The 16,699-nt window shown below is 42.8% G+C and overlaps 1 protein-coding gene and 1 long non-coding RNA gene across 3 annotated transcripts; one reads left to right on the top strand and one right to left on the bottom strand.

Annotated features, from left to right (window-relative positions):
• Positions 1 to 6,999: 6,999 nt before the first annotated feature.
• On the bottom strand, positions 7,000 to 10,832 carry LOC135555396 (uncharacterized). Its single transcript, XR_010457863.1, has 3 exons — positions 10,709 to 10,832; positions 9,575 to 9,681; positions 7,000 to 7,692 (listed from the first exon to the last, which is right to left on the bottom strand). It is a non-coding gene; the product is annotated as an uncharacterized LOC135555396 (long non-coding RNA).
• Positions 10,174 to 15,505, top strand: tsen54 (TSEN54 tRNA splicing endonuclease subunit). 2 transcript variants are annotated; one of them, XM_064987777.1, is made up of 11 exons: positions 10,174 to 10,405; positions 10,802 to 10,960; positions 11,175 to 11,238; positions 11,414 to 11,497; positions 11,712 to 11,810; positions 11,895 to 11,947; positions 12,066 to 12,167; positions 12,300 to 12,925; positions 13,122 to 13,182; positions 14,047 to 14,160; positions 14,338 to 15,505. In XM_064987777.1, exons 1-11 carry the CDS (start codon positions 10,350 to 10,352, stop codon positions 14,486 to 14,488), a joined length of 1,569 nt encoding a protein of 522 aa, XP_064843849.1. In that variant the 5' UTR covers positions 10,174 to 10,349; the 3' UTR covers positions 14,489 to 15,505. The 2 variants fall into 2 exon arrangements, with proteins under 2 accessions (XP_064843849.1, XP_064843850.1); XM_064987778.1 differs by lacking the exons at positions 10,174 to 10,405; positions 10,802 to 10,960 and adding an exon at positions 10,974 to 11,023.
• The last annotated feature ends 1,194 nt before the right edge of the window (positions 15,506 to 16,699 follow it).

The raw sequence follows: 16,699 nt of genomic DNA, 5'->3' as shown, positions 1-16,699 counted from the left end.
TCTTTACCACACGAATGTCTCATGTGGTAATCAGGAAAAAGTTGGAGCACATAGGTGAGAAATCCTATACCTCTGTATGGTGGACTGGACACCCAACCCTCCACGGGAAGGGTACGGTTCTCCATCTCCATCCGTGGTGCTCTCTGCTTGGGAAAGGAGAGCTGACAGTCTGAGTTAGCCTTCTCCCCCAGCCCAGCTCCACAGAGGCCCCCTGGACAGCAGTTATTACATGGTACAGTTGTCTGTCCAGGTAGAGTGCAGGGTTCATAATTATAATGTGACAGGCTGGTTAGATGAGAGGCTGTTGGTAACATGATGCAGCCATTCTTCCCCAACCCTGCTGATGGCTGCAGGTAAGGAGAGCTCCTGGTGAAACGCTAACCCTCCCCGCCACTCGCTCGCTTGTCCCAACCCAGGAACGCTCCAAACTGAAAGTGCAAAAAGGCAACAACAGGAAAATGTGTATACCCAGTTATACATTATTCTGTCAAGGGACAGCAAAGCCAGACGTATCTTAGAGGTGTAAAAAGATACATGTGCAAAGCTTACATTTGTTTTAGGTGATAAGCAAAAATGTAGTGAAAAACAAGTAGGAAAAGGAGAAGATCTTTTTTGAAATAAAAAAGAAACATCCAGCTAGTTTAACAAGAGGACCCGACCCAGGAGGTCACAAACTGAAGAACATATCAGCCACTAGAACGAGGGCACCAGGGCGTTGCCTTCACAATGTATTTCTCCCCGTTGCCCCCACAACTCCATTGGTATTCAACCAGGCTGTGTACTGCAAAGGAGGGAGCGAGCCGCTGATGGCTTGGGCAGCTCTACTCGTGAGTTCAGCTTATCCATCGGCTCCAGAAAAGAGGGAAAAAGGGAAAAGTGTTAAGAAGAGAGGGGGAATACATCTTTTTTATCACACGGCCAATGAAAGGCTGGTCTCCGGGGTAACTGCTGGTGCCATTGTTATGTAGACTGGAGGGAGAATGGGAGAGTGTATGTTACTGGTTCCTGCAAGGCCCAGGGAGGGGTTGATTAGGGTTGTGGACGGATGGCGTGGAAAGAGAGGGAGGTGGACAGCCCGCTCAGATTTATTATAGTGGCGGTGTCAGTCTTTGTAAAAGTGCACTTACCTAGTAAAGTTAACCTCTACTCACACCCCCCTTCTGGGTGGGGAGGAGGTGGATTCACAGTTTCTGCCTTAAAATACTGCACTGTCTTGTTCGTTTTCCCCTTTAATACCCTGCCAGGGTATACTATGTATTGGAATAAGCCTCTTATGCTGTTCAGTCAAGTGAATGTCCTAGATAGTGCTCTGAATGGCCAATCATATGGGTAAAATAGATGCACTGTGCCATACACAGCCCTGACAAGTGGATAACAACAGCCCACTTTATTTTGTACCGTATGTTGCTTGTTTTTCATCTCTGTTCAGTGGGTGTGTGGAGGCGGAAGTAAAAATGTGCCTTATCACATTTTCACTATGGTGCCTGAAAAATCAACAAGGTTACCACACACCATAAAACACATCAGAAAAGCCCTTAAGTTTTATGCTGTGCTTTTGTATTGATTTTACTATGCTCTGAAACAACCTCTAGAAACACATGTTTCAGTACAGGTTCACTGCTGTGAAATGATACAAAATACTGGTAAAAGAGGAATATGTCAAAGGTCAAATAGAATCAAAGTCAATATTAGGCTGATGCCAAATGTGTTTGATATGTTGAGGTCAGGCGAATGCTGTGGACCATTGTGAGAGGGATGTGTGGTTGGTGGTGAGTGTGTATTTGGTGTGACAGTGTGTGTTTGTGTTCTCCTCTGCTGCAGCAGTGTGGGTCGATGTCTCTTTGTCAGTGAGACACAGGCAGAGGGGTAATCTGACATCCATCAGCGGTTTAGTGAGCAATACACACAGTGTGTAACCACAGGGAAACAATACCCAGGGAAACAGTGGGAGGGCCCAGCATTCATTACACAAGGCTGGGGAAGGTCTTTTGTAGGTGTTGAAGAAGACAGAATGAGACAGCAAATGATTGCAGTGACAAGGACATTTCTGGGGTTTTCCAGTAAACTTGAACCTTTTCCCCTATTGCTGAGAGAGGATGTTCCTAAGGGAGCTAACTTTCATAGAGGTTACTAAAAGAGGTTACTAAAACCAGCCAGTCAGTTTAAGGGTGCCACATTTTGCTGTTAGGAAGAGGTTAACCTCTCTGGGATATGTGGGACGGTAGCGTCCCACCTGGCCAAAAGCCAGAGAAAATGCAGAGCGCCAAATTCAAATAAATTACTATAAAAATCAAACTTTCATGAAATCACACATGTAAGATAGCAAATTAAAGCTACACTTGTTGTGAATCCAGCCAACATGTCAGATTTCAAAAAGGCTTTTCGGCGAAAGCAAACAATACTATTATCTGAGGATAGCACCATAGTAAACAAAGAGAGAGAAGCATATTTCAACCCTGCAGGCGATACACAAAATGCAGAAATAAAAATATAATTCATGCCTTACCTTTGACAGCTTCTTTTGTTGGCACTCCAATATGTCCCATAAACATCACAAATGGTCCTTTTGTTCGATTTAATTCCGTCAATATATATCCAAAATTTCAATTTATTTGGCGCATTTGATCCAGAAAAACACCGGTTCAAACTTAACTACAAAATATCTAAAACGTTACCTGTATGTAAACTTTGCCAAAACATTTCACTACTTTTGTAATACAACTTTAGGTATTTTTTAACGTAAATAATCGATAAAATTGAAGACGGGATAATCTGTGTTTAATACAGGAGGGAAACAAACTGTAGTATGCTTTCTGGTCATGCGCCTCTATCTAACAGTACACTTCAAGTGACCCTCGTTCAAGATGGCCGTACTTCTTCATTACACAAAGGAAAAACCTCAACCAATTTCTAAAGACTGGTGACATCCAGTGGAAGCGATAGGAACTGAAGGTCCCTCAGAGAAGGGACAAGAAGGTCCCTTAGAAATCTGGATTCCCAATGAAAACCCATTGAAAAGAGAGTGACCTCAAAAAAAATAATCTGAATGGTTTGTCCTCGGGTTTTGCCTGCTAAATAAGTTCTGTTATACTCACAGACATGATTCAAACAGTTTTAGAAACTTCAGAGTGTGTTCAATCCACATCTACTAATAATATGCATCTCTTATCTTCTGGGGATGAGTAGCAGGCAGTTGAATTTGGGCATGCATTTCATCCGGACGTGAAAATACTGCCCCCTGTCACCAAGAAGTTAACCAGTCGGATGTACTAAAATTAATATGGGGGAAACAATAGGTGGCTCAAAATGTATTTGTTTTTTATTATGGATCCTCATTAGTTGTTGCCCTGGCAGCAGCTACTCTTCCTGGGGTCCAGCAAAATTAAGGCAGTTATATATAATTTTCAAAACATTACATTACATTTCACAACAGATTTCACAACATATTAAGTGTGTGCCCTCAGGCCACTACTCTACTACCACATATCTACAACACAAAATCCATGTGTACGTGTGTGTACAGTGCATATGTTATTATGTGGGTGTGTATGCGTGTGTCTGTGCCTGTGTCTCTTCACAGTCTCCGCTGTCCCATAAGGTGTATTTTTATCAGTTTTTTCAATCTGGTTTTACTGCTTGCATGAGTTACTTGATGTGGAATAGAGTTCCATGTATTCATGGCTCTATGTAGTACTGGGACAGACCTCTCCCCATCTTAGCTACTGTTACATCAATATGTTTTGACCACAACAGTTTACAATCCAGGATTACTCCAAGCAGTTTAGTCTCCTCAACTTCCACATTGTTCATTACAATATTTATTTGAGATTTAGGGTTTTGTGAATGATTTGTTGCAAATACAATGCTTTACGTTTTTGAAATATTTAGGACTATCTTATTTCTTGACACCCATTCTGAAACTGACCTCAGCTCTTTGTTAAGTGTTGCAGTGATTTCACTTGCTGTGGTAGCCTACGTGTATAGTGTTGAGTCATCAGCATACATAGACGCACAGGCTTTACACAGAGCCAGTGGCAGGTCATTAGTAAAGATTGAAAAAAGAAAGGGGCCTAGACAGCTGCCCTGGGGAATGCCTGACTCTACCTGGATTATGTTGGAAAGGATTTCATTAAAGAACACCCTCTGTGTTCTGTTAGACAGGTAACTCTCGATCCACAATATAGTAGGGGATGTAAAGCCATAACACATATACGTTTTTCCAGCAGAAGATTATGATTGATAATGTCTAAAGCCGCACTGAAGCCTAACAAAACAGCTCCCACAACTTTTTTTTTTACTAGAGAGACCTAAGACAACAACATAGCAAGGCAGCAACACATGACAACACAGCATAGTAGCAACACAACATGACAACAACATGGTAGCAACACAACATGTTAGCAGAACAAAACATGGTACATTAGCTAAGTAATTTGTGTATGTTCCATACATGTTGAATGCCCTTCTCAATAAGTGTGCTGAAAATCTGTTGTTAATTTGTTTACTGTGAAATAGCATTGTATCTGGTCAAACACCATTTTCCCCAAAAGTTTACTAAGGGTTGGTAACAGGCTGATTGGTTGGCTGATGATTTTTGCTTCCTTCCAGGCCTAAGGGCACACACTTTCCTGTAGGCTTAGATTGAAGAGAGAGCAAATAGGTGTGGCAATATCGTCCGCTATCATCCTCAGTAATTTTCCATCCAAGTTGTCAGACCCCGGTGGCTTGTCATTGTTGATAGACAACAATATTTTTTTCACCTCTTCCACACTCACTTTACGGAATTCGAAATTACACCTGTCTTTCATCATTTGATCAGTAATGCATGGATGTGTAGGTTCAGAATTTGTTGTTGCCATGTCATGCCTAAGTTTGCTAATCTTGTACTAAAATCTTTCCAATGAAAAATAATTAAGGTAGTTTGTAATATCAGTGGGTTTTGTGATGAATGAGCCATCTGGTTTAATGAATGATAGAGCAGAGTTTGCCTTTTTGCCCAAAATGTCATAAGGTGCTCCAAAGCTATTTACTATCATTCTTTATATAATTTATCTTTGTTTCATAGTACAGTTTCTTCTTCTTTGGTTCAGTTTAGGTCACATGATTTCTCAATTCACAGTATGTTTGCCAATCGGCTGTGCAGACAGATTTATTTGCCATTCCTTTTGCCTCAACCCTCTCAACCATAAAATGTTTCAATTCCTCATTAATCCACAGGGATTTAACAGTTTTTACAGTCATGCTTATTAGTAACCGGGTGCATGCTTATTAGTAACTGGAATAAGCAATTTCATAAATGTGTAAAGTGCAGCACCTAGTTGCTCCTCATTACACACCACATTTTCAACATTGGAATAACTATAAAACTTATTGTATGACCTCTTCTACACTATATTAGACCCAGCCTTTGAAAGTTTGGGTTTCCTAGATACTGTATGGCTACTATAAAGTGTATGAATAAATAATGTTAATAAACAAATGAAATTGCAATTAAAGTTCTGCATTAGGGTTAGCTGTACTAATCATTTTATAAATGTGCACCTGTCAAGAAGTGTTCCCTACTCAGACATAAGTGTTATGTGTCATGGTTCCTGTGTTTCCTAATTAGCATGTATGTTACGCTGTCCAGGTAACAGTCAGCAAGGTGAGTCACTCCAGAGAGAGAACAATAGTCCCAGAGATCTAGTCCCTCTGAAGCCGCTTAAAGCAGAATCAGTCTCAGTTTACACCTCTGTGTTCAACATCTCACTTCATTGTTGTTCTCCCTTGGCAAGGAAGAAATGCATCTGACCATATGACATGATGTGGCAAAAAATATACAGTGTAATGTTGGAGGAATTAATGAATTGGTTGTAGCAGTGGAAGCTAAAGTGTGGGCACTCTATGGATTTCCCAGCAAGCCATGCAGCAGTGATAAACTAAAGCACCCTGTTGGCCCTGAGCAGGTGACGCAGGGAGACGGCGAAGCCATTGTGGAAACAGACAATACAACAGCAGCGATGCACACCTTGGCCACATACCTCTGGAGGAAGTGACCAGGTCAACTGACACCGGATCATGCCGTACCCAAGAGAGAGCTCCTCAGACTGTCCCTCCCTTGGGGGGGTGGAGGGGAGGGACATTTACTGAGGAACAAAAAACAAACATAAACAAGGACCATGGCAGCTGGGGGCAGGCTGAGCCGTATGCGTTCCTGGCAGCCGTGGCTGACCTTGGCCGGGCAAGCCCAGACCTGCCTCTCAATGCTGGGTGGGAGAGGCACCAAGCCGCTTGCAGGACTTGGCCTGACTCAATGAGAAAAGAAAATAACACTCTGGGCAAACAAGAGCATAGTAAGCTCTTTCCACCTCACTCCCTTTTTTATTGATTCTTTTAGTTATTTATTTCTCTACACTCATCGGATTCCAGCGAACAGCTTGGCTACTGCCCCCCTTTGCTTTTTACTACAGAGGATACTTTCTTTTTCTCTTATTCTGCTCTTACTCACTCCTTTCCAGACTTTAATTTGATTTCTTTATTTCTTTGTTTTTCACAGTGGAGATGAGGCTTTGAAACGTTGCTGTTTTACATATCTTAGGGGCTCTACTCAATAGGTGAGCTGCCGTGGCGACAAAAGCCATAAAAGCCCCCCAGGCCTGGTCGAAGCGTAGGACCCCCTCACTGCTTGGCTCAGCCAGAGCTTTCTCTCAGCACCCCTCCACGACTCTGTCCCTCCATTCATTGGTGTTGCCTCTCACCCCCAGCAAAGAGCACAGCGGTTTGCATCGGGTGCATCCACTAAATGATTTGATCGGAGGAGACGTGGGATGGAGTGAAACAGAGACCTCCCAGGTCATTTCCCACACCACATTACAGCCCCCAGTGTGAATGTCTGGGTCTCCCTTTCCCGTTTCATCTGTCTCTCTCTCTCTCTCTCTCTCCCCCTTCCATCTGTCTCTCACTTTCTACCTCTCCGTTTTCCTCTCTCTCCATTCTCCTCTCTCTGTCTAGGGGTGAAGGTAGATGTAATTTCTTACCAAAATACATCAAAGGGCTCCTTTACTAGGCTACCCGCGCACGTTCATCCACTCGCAACATATTTCCAGCCTCCAAACAGTTGTGAATGGAAAGAGACATCTGTTCCACAAAACACCACAAAGTGTAATGACATTTTGGTGACTGTCATTAGGCCAGAATTTATGCATCCACTGCTGTCCTTGCGTGTTTCAGTGTCGGCCATTCATCTCTGCCTCTCTCTCTCTCCTCATCTCTGCCATCACTCATTTGTAGTGTGGTGGTGTTATTGGGACTAGGTTGATTTGTGTGTGACGATGGGAATGCTTTATTACCTTACCGGTCAGAGCTTGTCAGGTTTTCACATTCTTTTTTCTGCAGAATTATAGGATGTGTGTGTACTGTTCAAAACAGGTCAGAGGATACAAAATGAAGCATAACATAGGCCTACGTTTACTTTTAACTGCTGGCTTTAAGGTCATTAGTCAGTTGACAAACGGTAGCTGGCTTGATGTATCAGCTGTGTAAAGGAGTTGATCAAGCATTCAAACTGTGTGTGTTTGCGTGTGTGTGTCAGAATGCCGTTGCTACACCTGACTGGCTGTGGTAGATCGGATCTGACCAGCCACCTCTTGCTGCTGTCTTTACAGTTTGGCCATGGGAGGGGCCAGGGTGTTTGCGTGGGTGATCTTTAGCCTCCTGTCAGGGATCAGACAAACACTTATTAACTGAGAGGAATGCAAACAAGTGAGAGCTAGAGCTGGAACACAGGACAAGACAGGGATGGAGGAGTAGGAAGGGTGCCCCCATCTTGTAAACTCCCCACATATGGATTCATCCAGAACATTCTAGAACAATGGAGTTCCACTGGGGGAGTAGGTCCTAGAACACTGTGTCCTTTTATATGTTACAGAATACAACATATTACACAGCATGTTACTCTTACATAGTTTTAGTAAGTTCCATTTGTACTATTTTCTGTTACTCAGGTTAAAAGCATCTAATAATTGAATTCATGTTTCATATGTTATCACCTGACACAACTTAATTTATAAGGCCACACAGGTACTGTTCTCTTGTTGCAAGGTACCCTGTAGACTGTTGTGAGAGGTGTGAGGGAGAATTACAACCTGTTTTGTCTCTACATACCTATAGTCACCATGTTATAACTTGTGAAAGTGGCTTGGGACTAGAGCAGGGAGGAAGGGCCATGGGTCATCCCCTTGTCACATTGAGAGGGTGCCAATGCAAGTGCACTGAGACTGAAGACAAATGACAACAGATTTAACAGATTCGTGCCAGAGGACCCACAGCACTTGGATGAGACTGAGCGTAATGTTGAGGATGTGAGGTGTTAGACCCTCTCTGTGGTGTGCCTTTGTTTGCTAATGGTTTAGAACTAGGCAGTCAGTTTTACTACTGCCCTCAAGATCTGTTTGCAAACAATACTGATTCCTGGATATGTGTAGCCTATAAACAGACATCCTGAACTTTTCTTTAGTTTGAATGTGAACGTATGTTTTATTGGACGGTAGTGAGGTTGGTACATTTGGTTTAGTATTTCATTGCAGGGGGCTGGATTATTTCCTACATTCTACTCGTTAAATCTCCACAATTATATTTGACTGGTAACTCAAGTAAATGAAATGTAAAAGGCCCAATGTACCATACCATAGTAAATACTGGATGGATGTTGACTTTGTGTAAATTCCTCTGTCTGTATTTTGTCATTACATTTGTCTATTGCTGGCAGCACCACATCACTAAGTCAAATTCCGGGTATGTTTAAATGGACTTGGTGAAAAGAAGTGATTCTGATCCTAAAGAATTGTAATCTTCAATCTAAACTTCTACTTCTCAACATTGAGCACTATAACTTTGCAAGCAATAAGGATGACCTTTTAGTGTGACCTCTGGCAGTCAGCCCCTCAGTGTTACAGTTACTGGGGTCCTTAGGGCGTGTTTTGCAAGTCAGCAAACCACACAAAGCAGGAATACCCTGCTCTGGCCGATTGAGAATGCAAAGGCCCAATTCAGTGTGTTAAACAGCAGATTAAAGAGTCAGGCCAACTGAAAGGCCACAGCGCAACCCCAGACCCAGGAGTTAAGGACCCATGAATAACATGTGGAGACTCACACACAAAGGTACTGTGTCACTCACACCAGAGACGGGAATGTTGACCTCATGTCTCGCACAGGAATACGTCAAGGTGTAAAACATGCTATGCCACGGTTGACTGAAACGTTTTATTACATGTTTGAAATACTGTGCTTATGTCCACAAATATCTATACATGCAGCTCATTGTTGAGGATTTTTTATTTTACTCCAGACTACAGATGTGATAGCAGCATTACGGAGCTTTAATAATCTGATACATATTGTTATATCAAAGTCTTTCCGCATGGGTGGTCTAGTTAGGCTAAAAGACACAGCATTGTCAGCTCTGGTAGTGGTCACCATGGAGATGGGCTAGACTTGGGGAGCTATCCGGCTTACTGGAAACGTGGTTTATTGTTGACTTTCAGGGAAGGGGAGGGGGCCTGCTTGTGGGGTGAGGGAGGGGAGCATGGTCTCTTACTTCCTGGTAGTATGGACGTTTGCTCAGCGGGGCATTCTCTCATTGTCCATGCATCTAAATGCATCTCTCTCACCTCTCACGTCAGGTGTGATGACTCGTGGCCAGGCCTGTCAAAGGGCAAGTCGTAAGGAGGTTGCACATATAATACATGCACCCTTCCAAGAGCCCTTTCATTCACAACATTGGTAAACTATTTATATTACAAAGTGAGAAAATCTAAATATGATATGATAAAAATGCAGAGAAGGCATTTATCAATATTAATAAAAAATAAGGTTATCACATATGAATGACATACCAGTGGTACTATGGCGCAATAAGATTGTGTTTAACACTTGTCTATTTAGAGAATTGCAGAGGCTGTTTTCCCTGTGGCCTCATCACAGCAGATAAAAATCCTTATTTCCCAGACTTCATTAGCATCAGTAATATACGAGTGTATTGTGAAATAAAAATGTAAAATGTTGTGCTTTGCTGCCCTCTTGTGAACTGTATGAGAACTTATTTCAAAAATGTACAATGGCGTGCACTAGGACCCGGTCGTCACTAGTTAACACAGCCACAAAGTCACAATTATGGCTAACCCCCGTCTATTTCTACAATTTATCTTGTTATAATCAGATTTTGAACCTAACCCCATGCCTAACGCTAACATTATATTAAGACCAAAAAAAATGTTAGTTTAAATCTTTTTTTTTACGATACAGACAATTTTGTCTTTGCGGCTGTCTATTGGAAACCCTAGGACGATTTGACAGCCGTCTACCTATCAAACATGGCTGACCAAAACAAAACATCAGCTAAAGTAGAATTCGGCAATGAATTACTAAAGTAAGTGTGCAGTTTAAACGCCGTGACTTTGAATAGGCACCGGGTGAATCGTTTCTTACATAATAGTTTTTGTCGAATAAGTTAGCTAATTTAGTACAGTTTTGTTGTGAAATTCGAGCTGTTATAAACGTGTTAGCAGCTAGCTAGCTAACCCATTCATAGACGCTAACTACTACGGAGAACGCTAGCTAGGCAATCTGAATGTGGTTGTCCTGTCTTTATCAGCGCGGTCAAATATTTTAATGTTTTTCTAGCCGAGCTAATTAAATGGAAGACCGGCTTTTTTGGGGGGTGATTTCTTACCATATATAGTGCGAAAGACGTGTAGCCAGTGCTGACACCAATTGTAGACAGAGTCAGTCCTTGTAACTTGTTTTGCTTCTGGTTCAATGACAGCCCATCTGAGCTGTTCGAAGCCCGCACGCGCAGCCACAAGATCCCGGTGCGCGGGCAGAAGGATTTCATTCCCACTGGGTCGGATCAGCAAAAGGATAGGCTTCAGCAGAGTTTGGACGAGCACTGGAATCTAGTATCTGAGGAGCGAGTGGAGAGGTTGTGAGTAATGGATGGTGGAACCAAGGACGACTAGAGTGACGGCTACTAGTAGAATTAGATACTGTATGTGTCATCAACTTTAGACTGTTGGTGTGGTTAGATGATTATACCTAGTCCATATGTATTTGCAGCTAAACAAACATGTCAAGTCATTGGTATTACTGTGCTTTACAGCTGGTGGCGTGACTGACTCCTTGTATGTTTTTGTGCCCAGGGGGAACCTGGTGAAGGCAGTGTGGATTCCCAGTGACATGGTAGTGGAGCTGCAGTCACCAGCAGTGAGTAATGGTCCATCAGAGAGAGCGAATGACTTTGTCATGACAAGCTCTCTGCCTCTGCTGATGTCTATTCAAACTCACCAAGAGCTCACCTCTCATTAATATTTGGTATAGGCTAATGTCTAATGATTTCACATGAAAACTGACATTACATTCATTCTCTGTTCTGCTGTAGGGAAAGTTTTGGCAGACTATGGGGTTTTCTGCCCATGGTAAGCAATGTCTACATCCAGAAGAGGCTCTCTATCTAATGGAGTGTGTAAGTGCATGGGCTCAGCATTGCCAATAAACATGTTAATCGGGGAATTGTTACCAGCTCACACCATTCAGGTTATAATTATCCCTGGTCGGATTATTGTTCACCTAATAAATATATTTCCATTAGTTTGATACATGTGGATCCAAATAAGACAAACATAGTTTGTCATTTTTATCTTAGAATTGTTACCTCTTGTGATCCTCAAAATGAATAGGGAAACCTGCAAGTGTTCTACCAAGACCTGCCACTGTCCATCCAAGAGGGCTATGAGAGATTTCTATACTCGAAGACAATGAGTGTACAGCATTACCAGGTATGAGAAAAGACAATATAATACAATTCCAGCAAGTCTAAACTTATAATTTGACATAACGGGATGATTTTATTTCCTCTAAAGGTTTTTGGCCATTTGAAGCGACTTGGCTATGTGGTGAACAGATTTGATCCCAGGTAATTGTCTCCCTCATGGACATGAACTCGTCTAGATTCTAAGGCCATTCCTTTCCTTTTCCTTAGTTGCATGCAAGCGACTGTATTTATGATCTGAGGATTGTGTTGTTCCCTGTAGTTCTGTACCATCGCAGTATGAGAGACAGTTGAACCTGCCCCAGTCCCGAGACAGATCAGGAAGACTTCCGAAGAGGAAACGCAGCCACAGCCCCACCTCCAGGTGAGTGAGCAGACACAGACATACCCAGTTTATATTTAGACATGGTTTAATCACTCAGTCAACCCACACGCCTCAAAGCGATTACTGTCCAATGGGAAACCCTGCCTTTCTGCCTCTTCTAATGCGCTCCAGGCACACAGGAACACAGGAGGGCCCCACTTCTAAGAGAATGGAGGAGGAGAAAGACTGCAACAGAGAGGAAGAGGACAAGAATCCTGACTCTCTTCCAGATCTTTCAGCCCCAGACATTGACAAAATCCAAACAGCATCACACGTTGACCCCACCACTTCAACCGAGGGTGGCCAGGGCAGGAGCTGGTGGTCAAAGGAAGGCTCCCCAGACCCTGACTCTGAGCTGCCAGGTCAGCCCCAGAGCTCCCCTCGCTGGGACTTCAGCTCCATCCCCTTCCCAGACCTGGGCTCCAGAAGCTGGCTCCCCAGCAGCCTGACCTCCCCAGACCCCTGCCTGCTGCCCGGCGCTGTGGGGTCAGTGGGGGCCTGCGATGTGGCCCCCTGGCTGCAGAGGCTCAACCTGCGGGAGGTGAGGATGTCCCGGCGTGAGTGTGAGAGGGAGCGGGACAGGGACCGGTACCGGAGAGACATCAACCAGGACAGAGGGGTACGACGTTGCAGGAACTGGGCGGAGTACCAGGAGCTACAGGGGAGAAGGAGTCAACGGAGCCGCAGAGATAGGCCAACACACCTGTGGGAGGGGCCGGTCACACCCCTACATGACCCTGCACAGGTCACTTCAACTGGTAAAACTAATCTGGACTTCATTGCTGTCAATGACAAGTTCCTATAAGTTCCATTATCTGTTTACTCTCTGATTCATCGTTACATGAACCAATTATCCCATGTGGTTTATCGAAGTTGAATTACATTTTTCATAAGCAGCATCTTGAATGGTTAAATGTCTAAATGGTTTTGACGTTTATTCCTTCTTGGATGCAGGTGAGCTGCTGGATAAAATCAGTGTGATCAAATCCACACGGCTGCTGGAGGGAGCATCCAGGTATTCCTCCTCTATCTTATCACGAACCCTGAAGTGAATTTAGTAGGAAATGCTAGCTGAGTGTTCCATCCCGGTTAGTGGTAATTGTATCTCCCTGCTCATTCATAATAACATCTATTAAATTACAGTTAACGAAAATGTATGCTTAATCCAGTATAAACTAATGTATAGGATTTATTATACAGGAGACAAAATTCACTAATTCTACAGCTCACTGGCAGTCATGTCTTAAGTGTAAAACTAATAATCACTCAATAATCCATGCTTTCTGGGAATGCTGTAAAGTTGTGGGCAGAGCTAGAAAGTTGACTGTCAGAAGTATTACAATATAAATGTACTTTTAATCTGTCTGTCTTCATATTTCAAGACCATTGCATATGGGGGTGTAGTAAGATATCCAATGGGTTGGACAATTCTCATCCTGAAAAACAACGGGGAAATCAATCCATCCGCCATAATTAACACAATGGAAAAATCTAAGGATTTATTATGTAAATATTTAAATAGAATGGGCAACAGAGAAAAACAAATTGATACAATTTCAGGCCAAGTGGCAATCAATAATACAGGCATTATGGCAAACAATAATACAGGCACTAAGGATGGGGGTGTGAGCATGCGGGTCTGGGCAGATGAGATGTAGTCACTGTTTGTGTGCATCTGTAAATTTTTGTTTGTTTTGTATATGGAGTGGAATAATTTATAAATAATAAGACGAGAGAAACCCTATACTGTGGGTTTGTTAAATATGATTCACATTATGTCCTAGGATGATATATACAATATGATGTAGAGGTGCATTTTATAAATTACGTCTATTTCTATGCTGCCTGCCTTGTTTGACTTTGGGCTTTGTCTTCTCAGTTTGAAAGGTTCAGAGGAGTGGAGAATCTGTTTCAACATTTACCAACCCGACACGGTCGCTGAATTCAAAAAGAGCGCTCCTGGAAAACCCTATTCTCGCATGTGTGTGTGCAGGTAAACATCCCAAAACTGGCAGGGGGTTTTTGCATACTTTATAATCAGTAAAAATAATACATTAAAAAATAATACCATTTTCAAAAGAGATGTCACAAACCACCTGCCATCGAAATCCTAAATGCACTATTATCAAATGCTACTGCATGCTGAATATTGTCTGCTGTCTTCTCCCAGTTTCGATGGTCCAGTGCCTGACTTGTGGACACTGAAATTGCTGGCTTTCCAGAGTGGGGATGTCCCGGTCACCTATGCAGTGGTGGACCACGGGGACATCTCCTTCTACTCCTTCAAGGACTTCCAGATACCCACAGACACGTCCTTCTGAGGGCCTGACCGCAGTAAACAGTCACACAGCCCTGGTTTAACTACTGCACCATGCCAGGGCTGCCTGCGGTGGATCTGAAACTCTGCAACTGGAACTAATGCCAAAGAAATGAACAAAACATAATTCTCTTAGTGAATTGATGGACTGCAGTCCTCACACTGTTTGATGCTGTAGTATGCCTTCCTCCTGTGTTGCAGACTTCTTTTAGTGGCATATGATCATCTGCATCTGAAGGCAACCTACATTGTCACCTCTCCAAACAATGTCACCATGTCTTATACCAAGCATGATTTTGTAAAACCTCTGAAGATTTTGAACCGAATTGGCTCGGTTTTCTTCTGCCTTTATCTCATCACCACCATCAGTTTTCTGGTATTCATATACTGTATCATGAGTGGCTTCACTATGTATGCACTTAGTATAGATGCGGTATGTGTAGATCATGTGTATATCTCAGCCCTTTATTTTTGTCTATCTGCCCATATTTTAAATCCAATCAGCTTTACTGACTGGCCTTTTGTTGTTGTAACCTCACATGTTTAAGTTACCTGACTCCTGTTCTCTTGTTTTTCTGTTTCAAATTGCTTGTAAATGATGGCCTTTATCTGTAGAGTTTATCTTCACATTATGTCTTTGTGGTTGAGTTATTGGTGCATTGTTCTCATTGTCCTTCCTAACAAAACCAATCCCCCTAAACCCAAGTAGTGCCTACCATACACTTCTGCCCATTACATAAAGAAAACAACCTTTATTCTACTTTTATGACATTCTGTCTGAAATCTATGGGACTAGTAAGCCTGTGTAATAACATTTTCTTTCCATTTCCTTTGGGTGGCCTAATCTGAAGAAGTAAAGCACATACTCTTCTGTCTTATATCAGTCCACAAACTCAGTGGTGTTAAAACATTGAGATGAGGTTACTGACCACATCCTGCTCCTCTCAGCTCTAGCTTACCAGCAAACCCTGTCCACCAGTCCTTCTGTGATGTGCAGTACAATAAATACACTGGATTTCCACCCTTCAGGATAACATTGTCTCTAAGTCAATAGGTTAGGAGGAGATTTGATCCATCATTATTTCACCTTTATTTAACCAGGTAGGGAAGTTGAGAGCAAGTTCTCATTTACAATTGCGACCTGGCCAAGATAAAGCAAAGCAGTTTGACACATACAACAACACAGTTACACATGGAGTAAAACGAAAATACAGTAGAAAAATAAGTCTATATACAATGTGAGCAAATGAGGTGAGATAAGGGAGGTAAAGGCAAAAAAAAGGCCATGGTGGCAAAGTAAATACAATATAGCAAGTAAAACACTGGAATGTTAGATTTGCAGTGGAAGAATGTGCAAAGTAGAAATAGAAATAATGGGGTGCAAAGGAGCAAAATAAATGAATTCAGTAGGGGAAGTGAGCTGCTCTGACAGCTGGTGCTTAAAGCTAGTGAGGGAGATAAGTGTTTCCAGTTTCTGAGATTTTTGTAGTTCGTTCCAGTCATTGGCAGCAGAGAACTGGAAGGAGAGGCGGCCAAAGGAAGAATTGGTTTTGGGGGTGACCAGAGAGATATACCTGCTGGAGTGTGTGGGTGCTGTTATGGTGACCAGCAAACTGAGATAAGGGGGGACTTTACCTAGCAGGGTCTTGTAGATGACCTGGAGCCAGTGGGTTTGGCCACGAGTATGAAGCGAGGGCCAGCTAATGAGAGCGTACAGGTCGCAGTGGTGGGTAGTATATGGGGCTTTGGTGACAAAACAGATGGCACTGTGATAGACTGCATCCAATTTATTGAGTAGGGCTATTTTGTAAATGACATCGCCGAAGTTGAGGATCGGTAGGATGGTCAGTTTTACAAGGGTATGTTTGGCAGCATGAGTGAAGGATGCTTTGTTGCGAAATAGGGAGCCGATTCTAGATTTAATTTTGGATTGGAGATGTTTAATGTGAGTCTGGAAGGAGAGTTTACAGTCTAACCAGACACCCAGGTATTTGTAGTTGTCCACATTTTCTAAGTCAGAACCGTCCAGAGTAGTGATGCTGGACGGGCGGGCAGGTGCAGGCAGCGATCGGTTGAAGAGCATGCATTTATTTAGTTTTACTTGTATTTAAGAGCAGTTGGAGGCCACGGAATGAGAGTTGTATGGCATTGAAGCTTGTCTGGAGGGTTGTTAACACAGTGTCTAAAGAAGGGCCAGAAGTATACATAATGGTGT

This window comes from Oncorhynchus masou, chromosome 15 (genome assembly GCF_036934945.1).
Source record: "Oncorhynchus masou masou isolate Uvic2021 chromosome 15, UVic_Omas_1.1, whole genome shotgun sequence".
NCBI lineage: Eukaryota > Metazoa > Chordata > Actinopteri > Salmoniformes > Salmonidae > Oncorhynchus > Oncorhynchus masou.
Note: the sequence above shows the minus strand (reverse complement) of the source record. Positions and strands in the feature narration are given on the sequence as shown.

What these genes read in the sequence shown, in the direction of transcription:
- tsen54 (XM_064987777.1), top strand. Translation starts at nt 10,350, where the DNA reads ATGGCTGACCAAAACAAAACATCAGCTAAAGTAGAATTCGGCAATGAA. An exon ending in TGAGTGTACAGCATTACCAG is followed by an intron (nt 11,811 to 11,894) that starts GTATGAGAAAAG and finishes TTTCCTCTAAAG; the next exon opens with GTTTTTGGCCATTTGAAGCG. An exon ending in CTGCTGGAGGGAGCATCCAG is followed by an intron (nt 13,183 to 14,046) that starts GTATTCCTCCTC and finishes TTGTCTTCTCAG; the next exon opens with TTTGAAAGGTTCAGAGGAGT.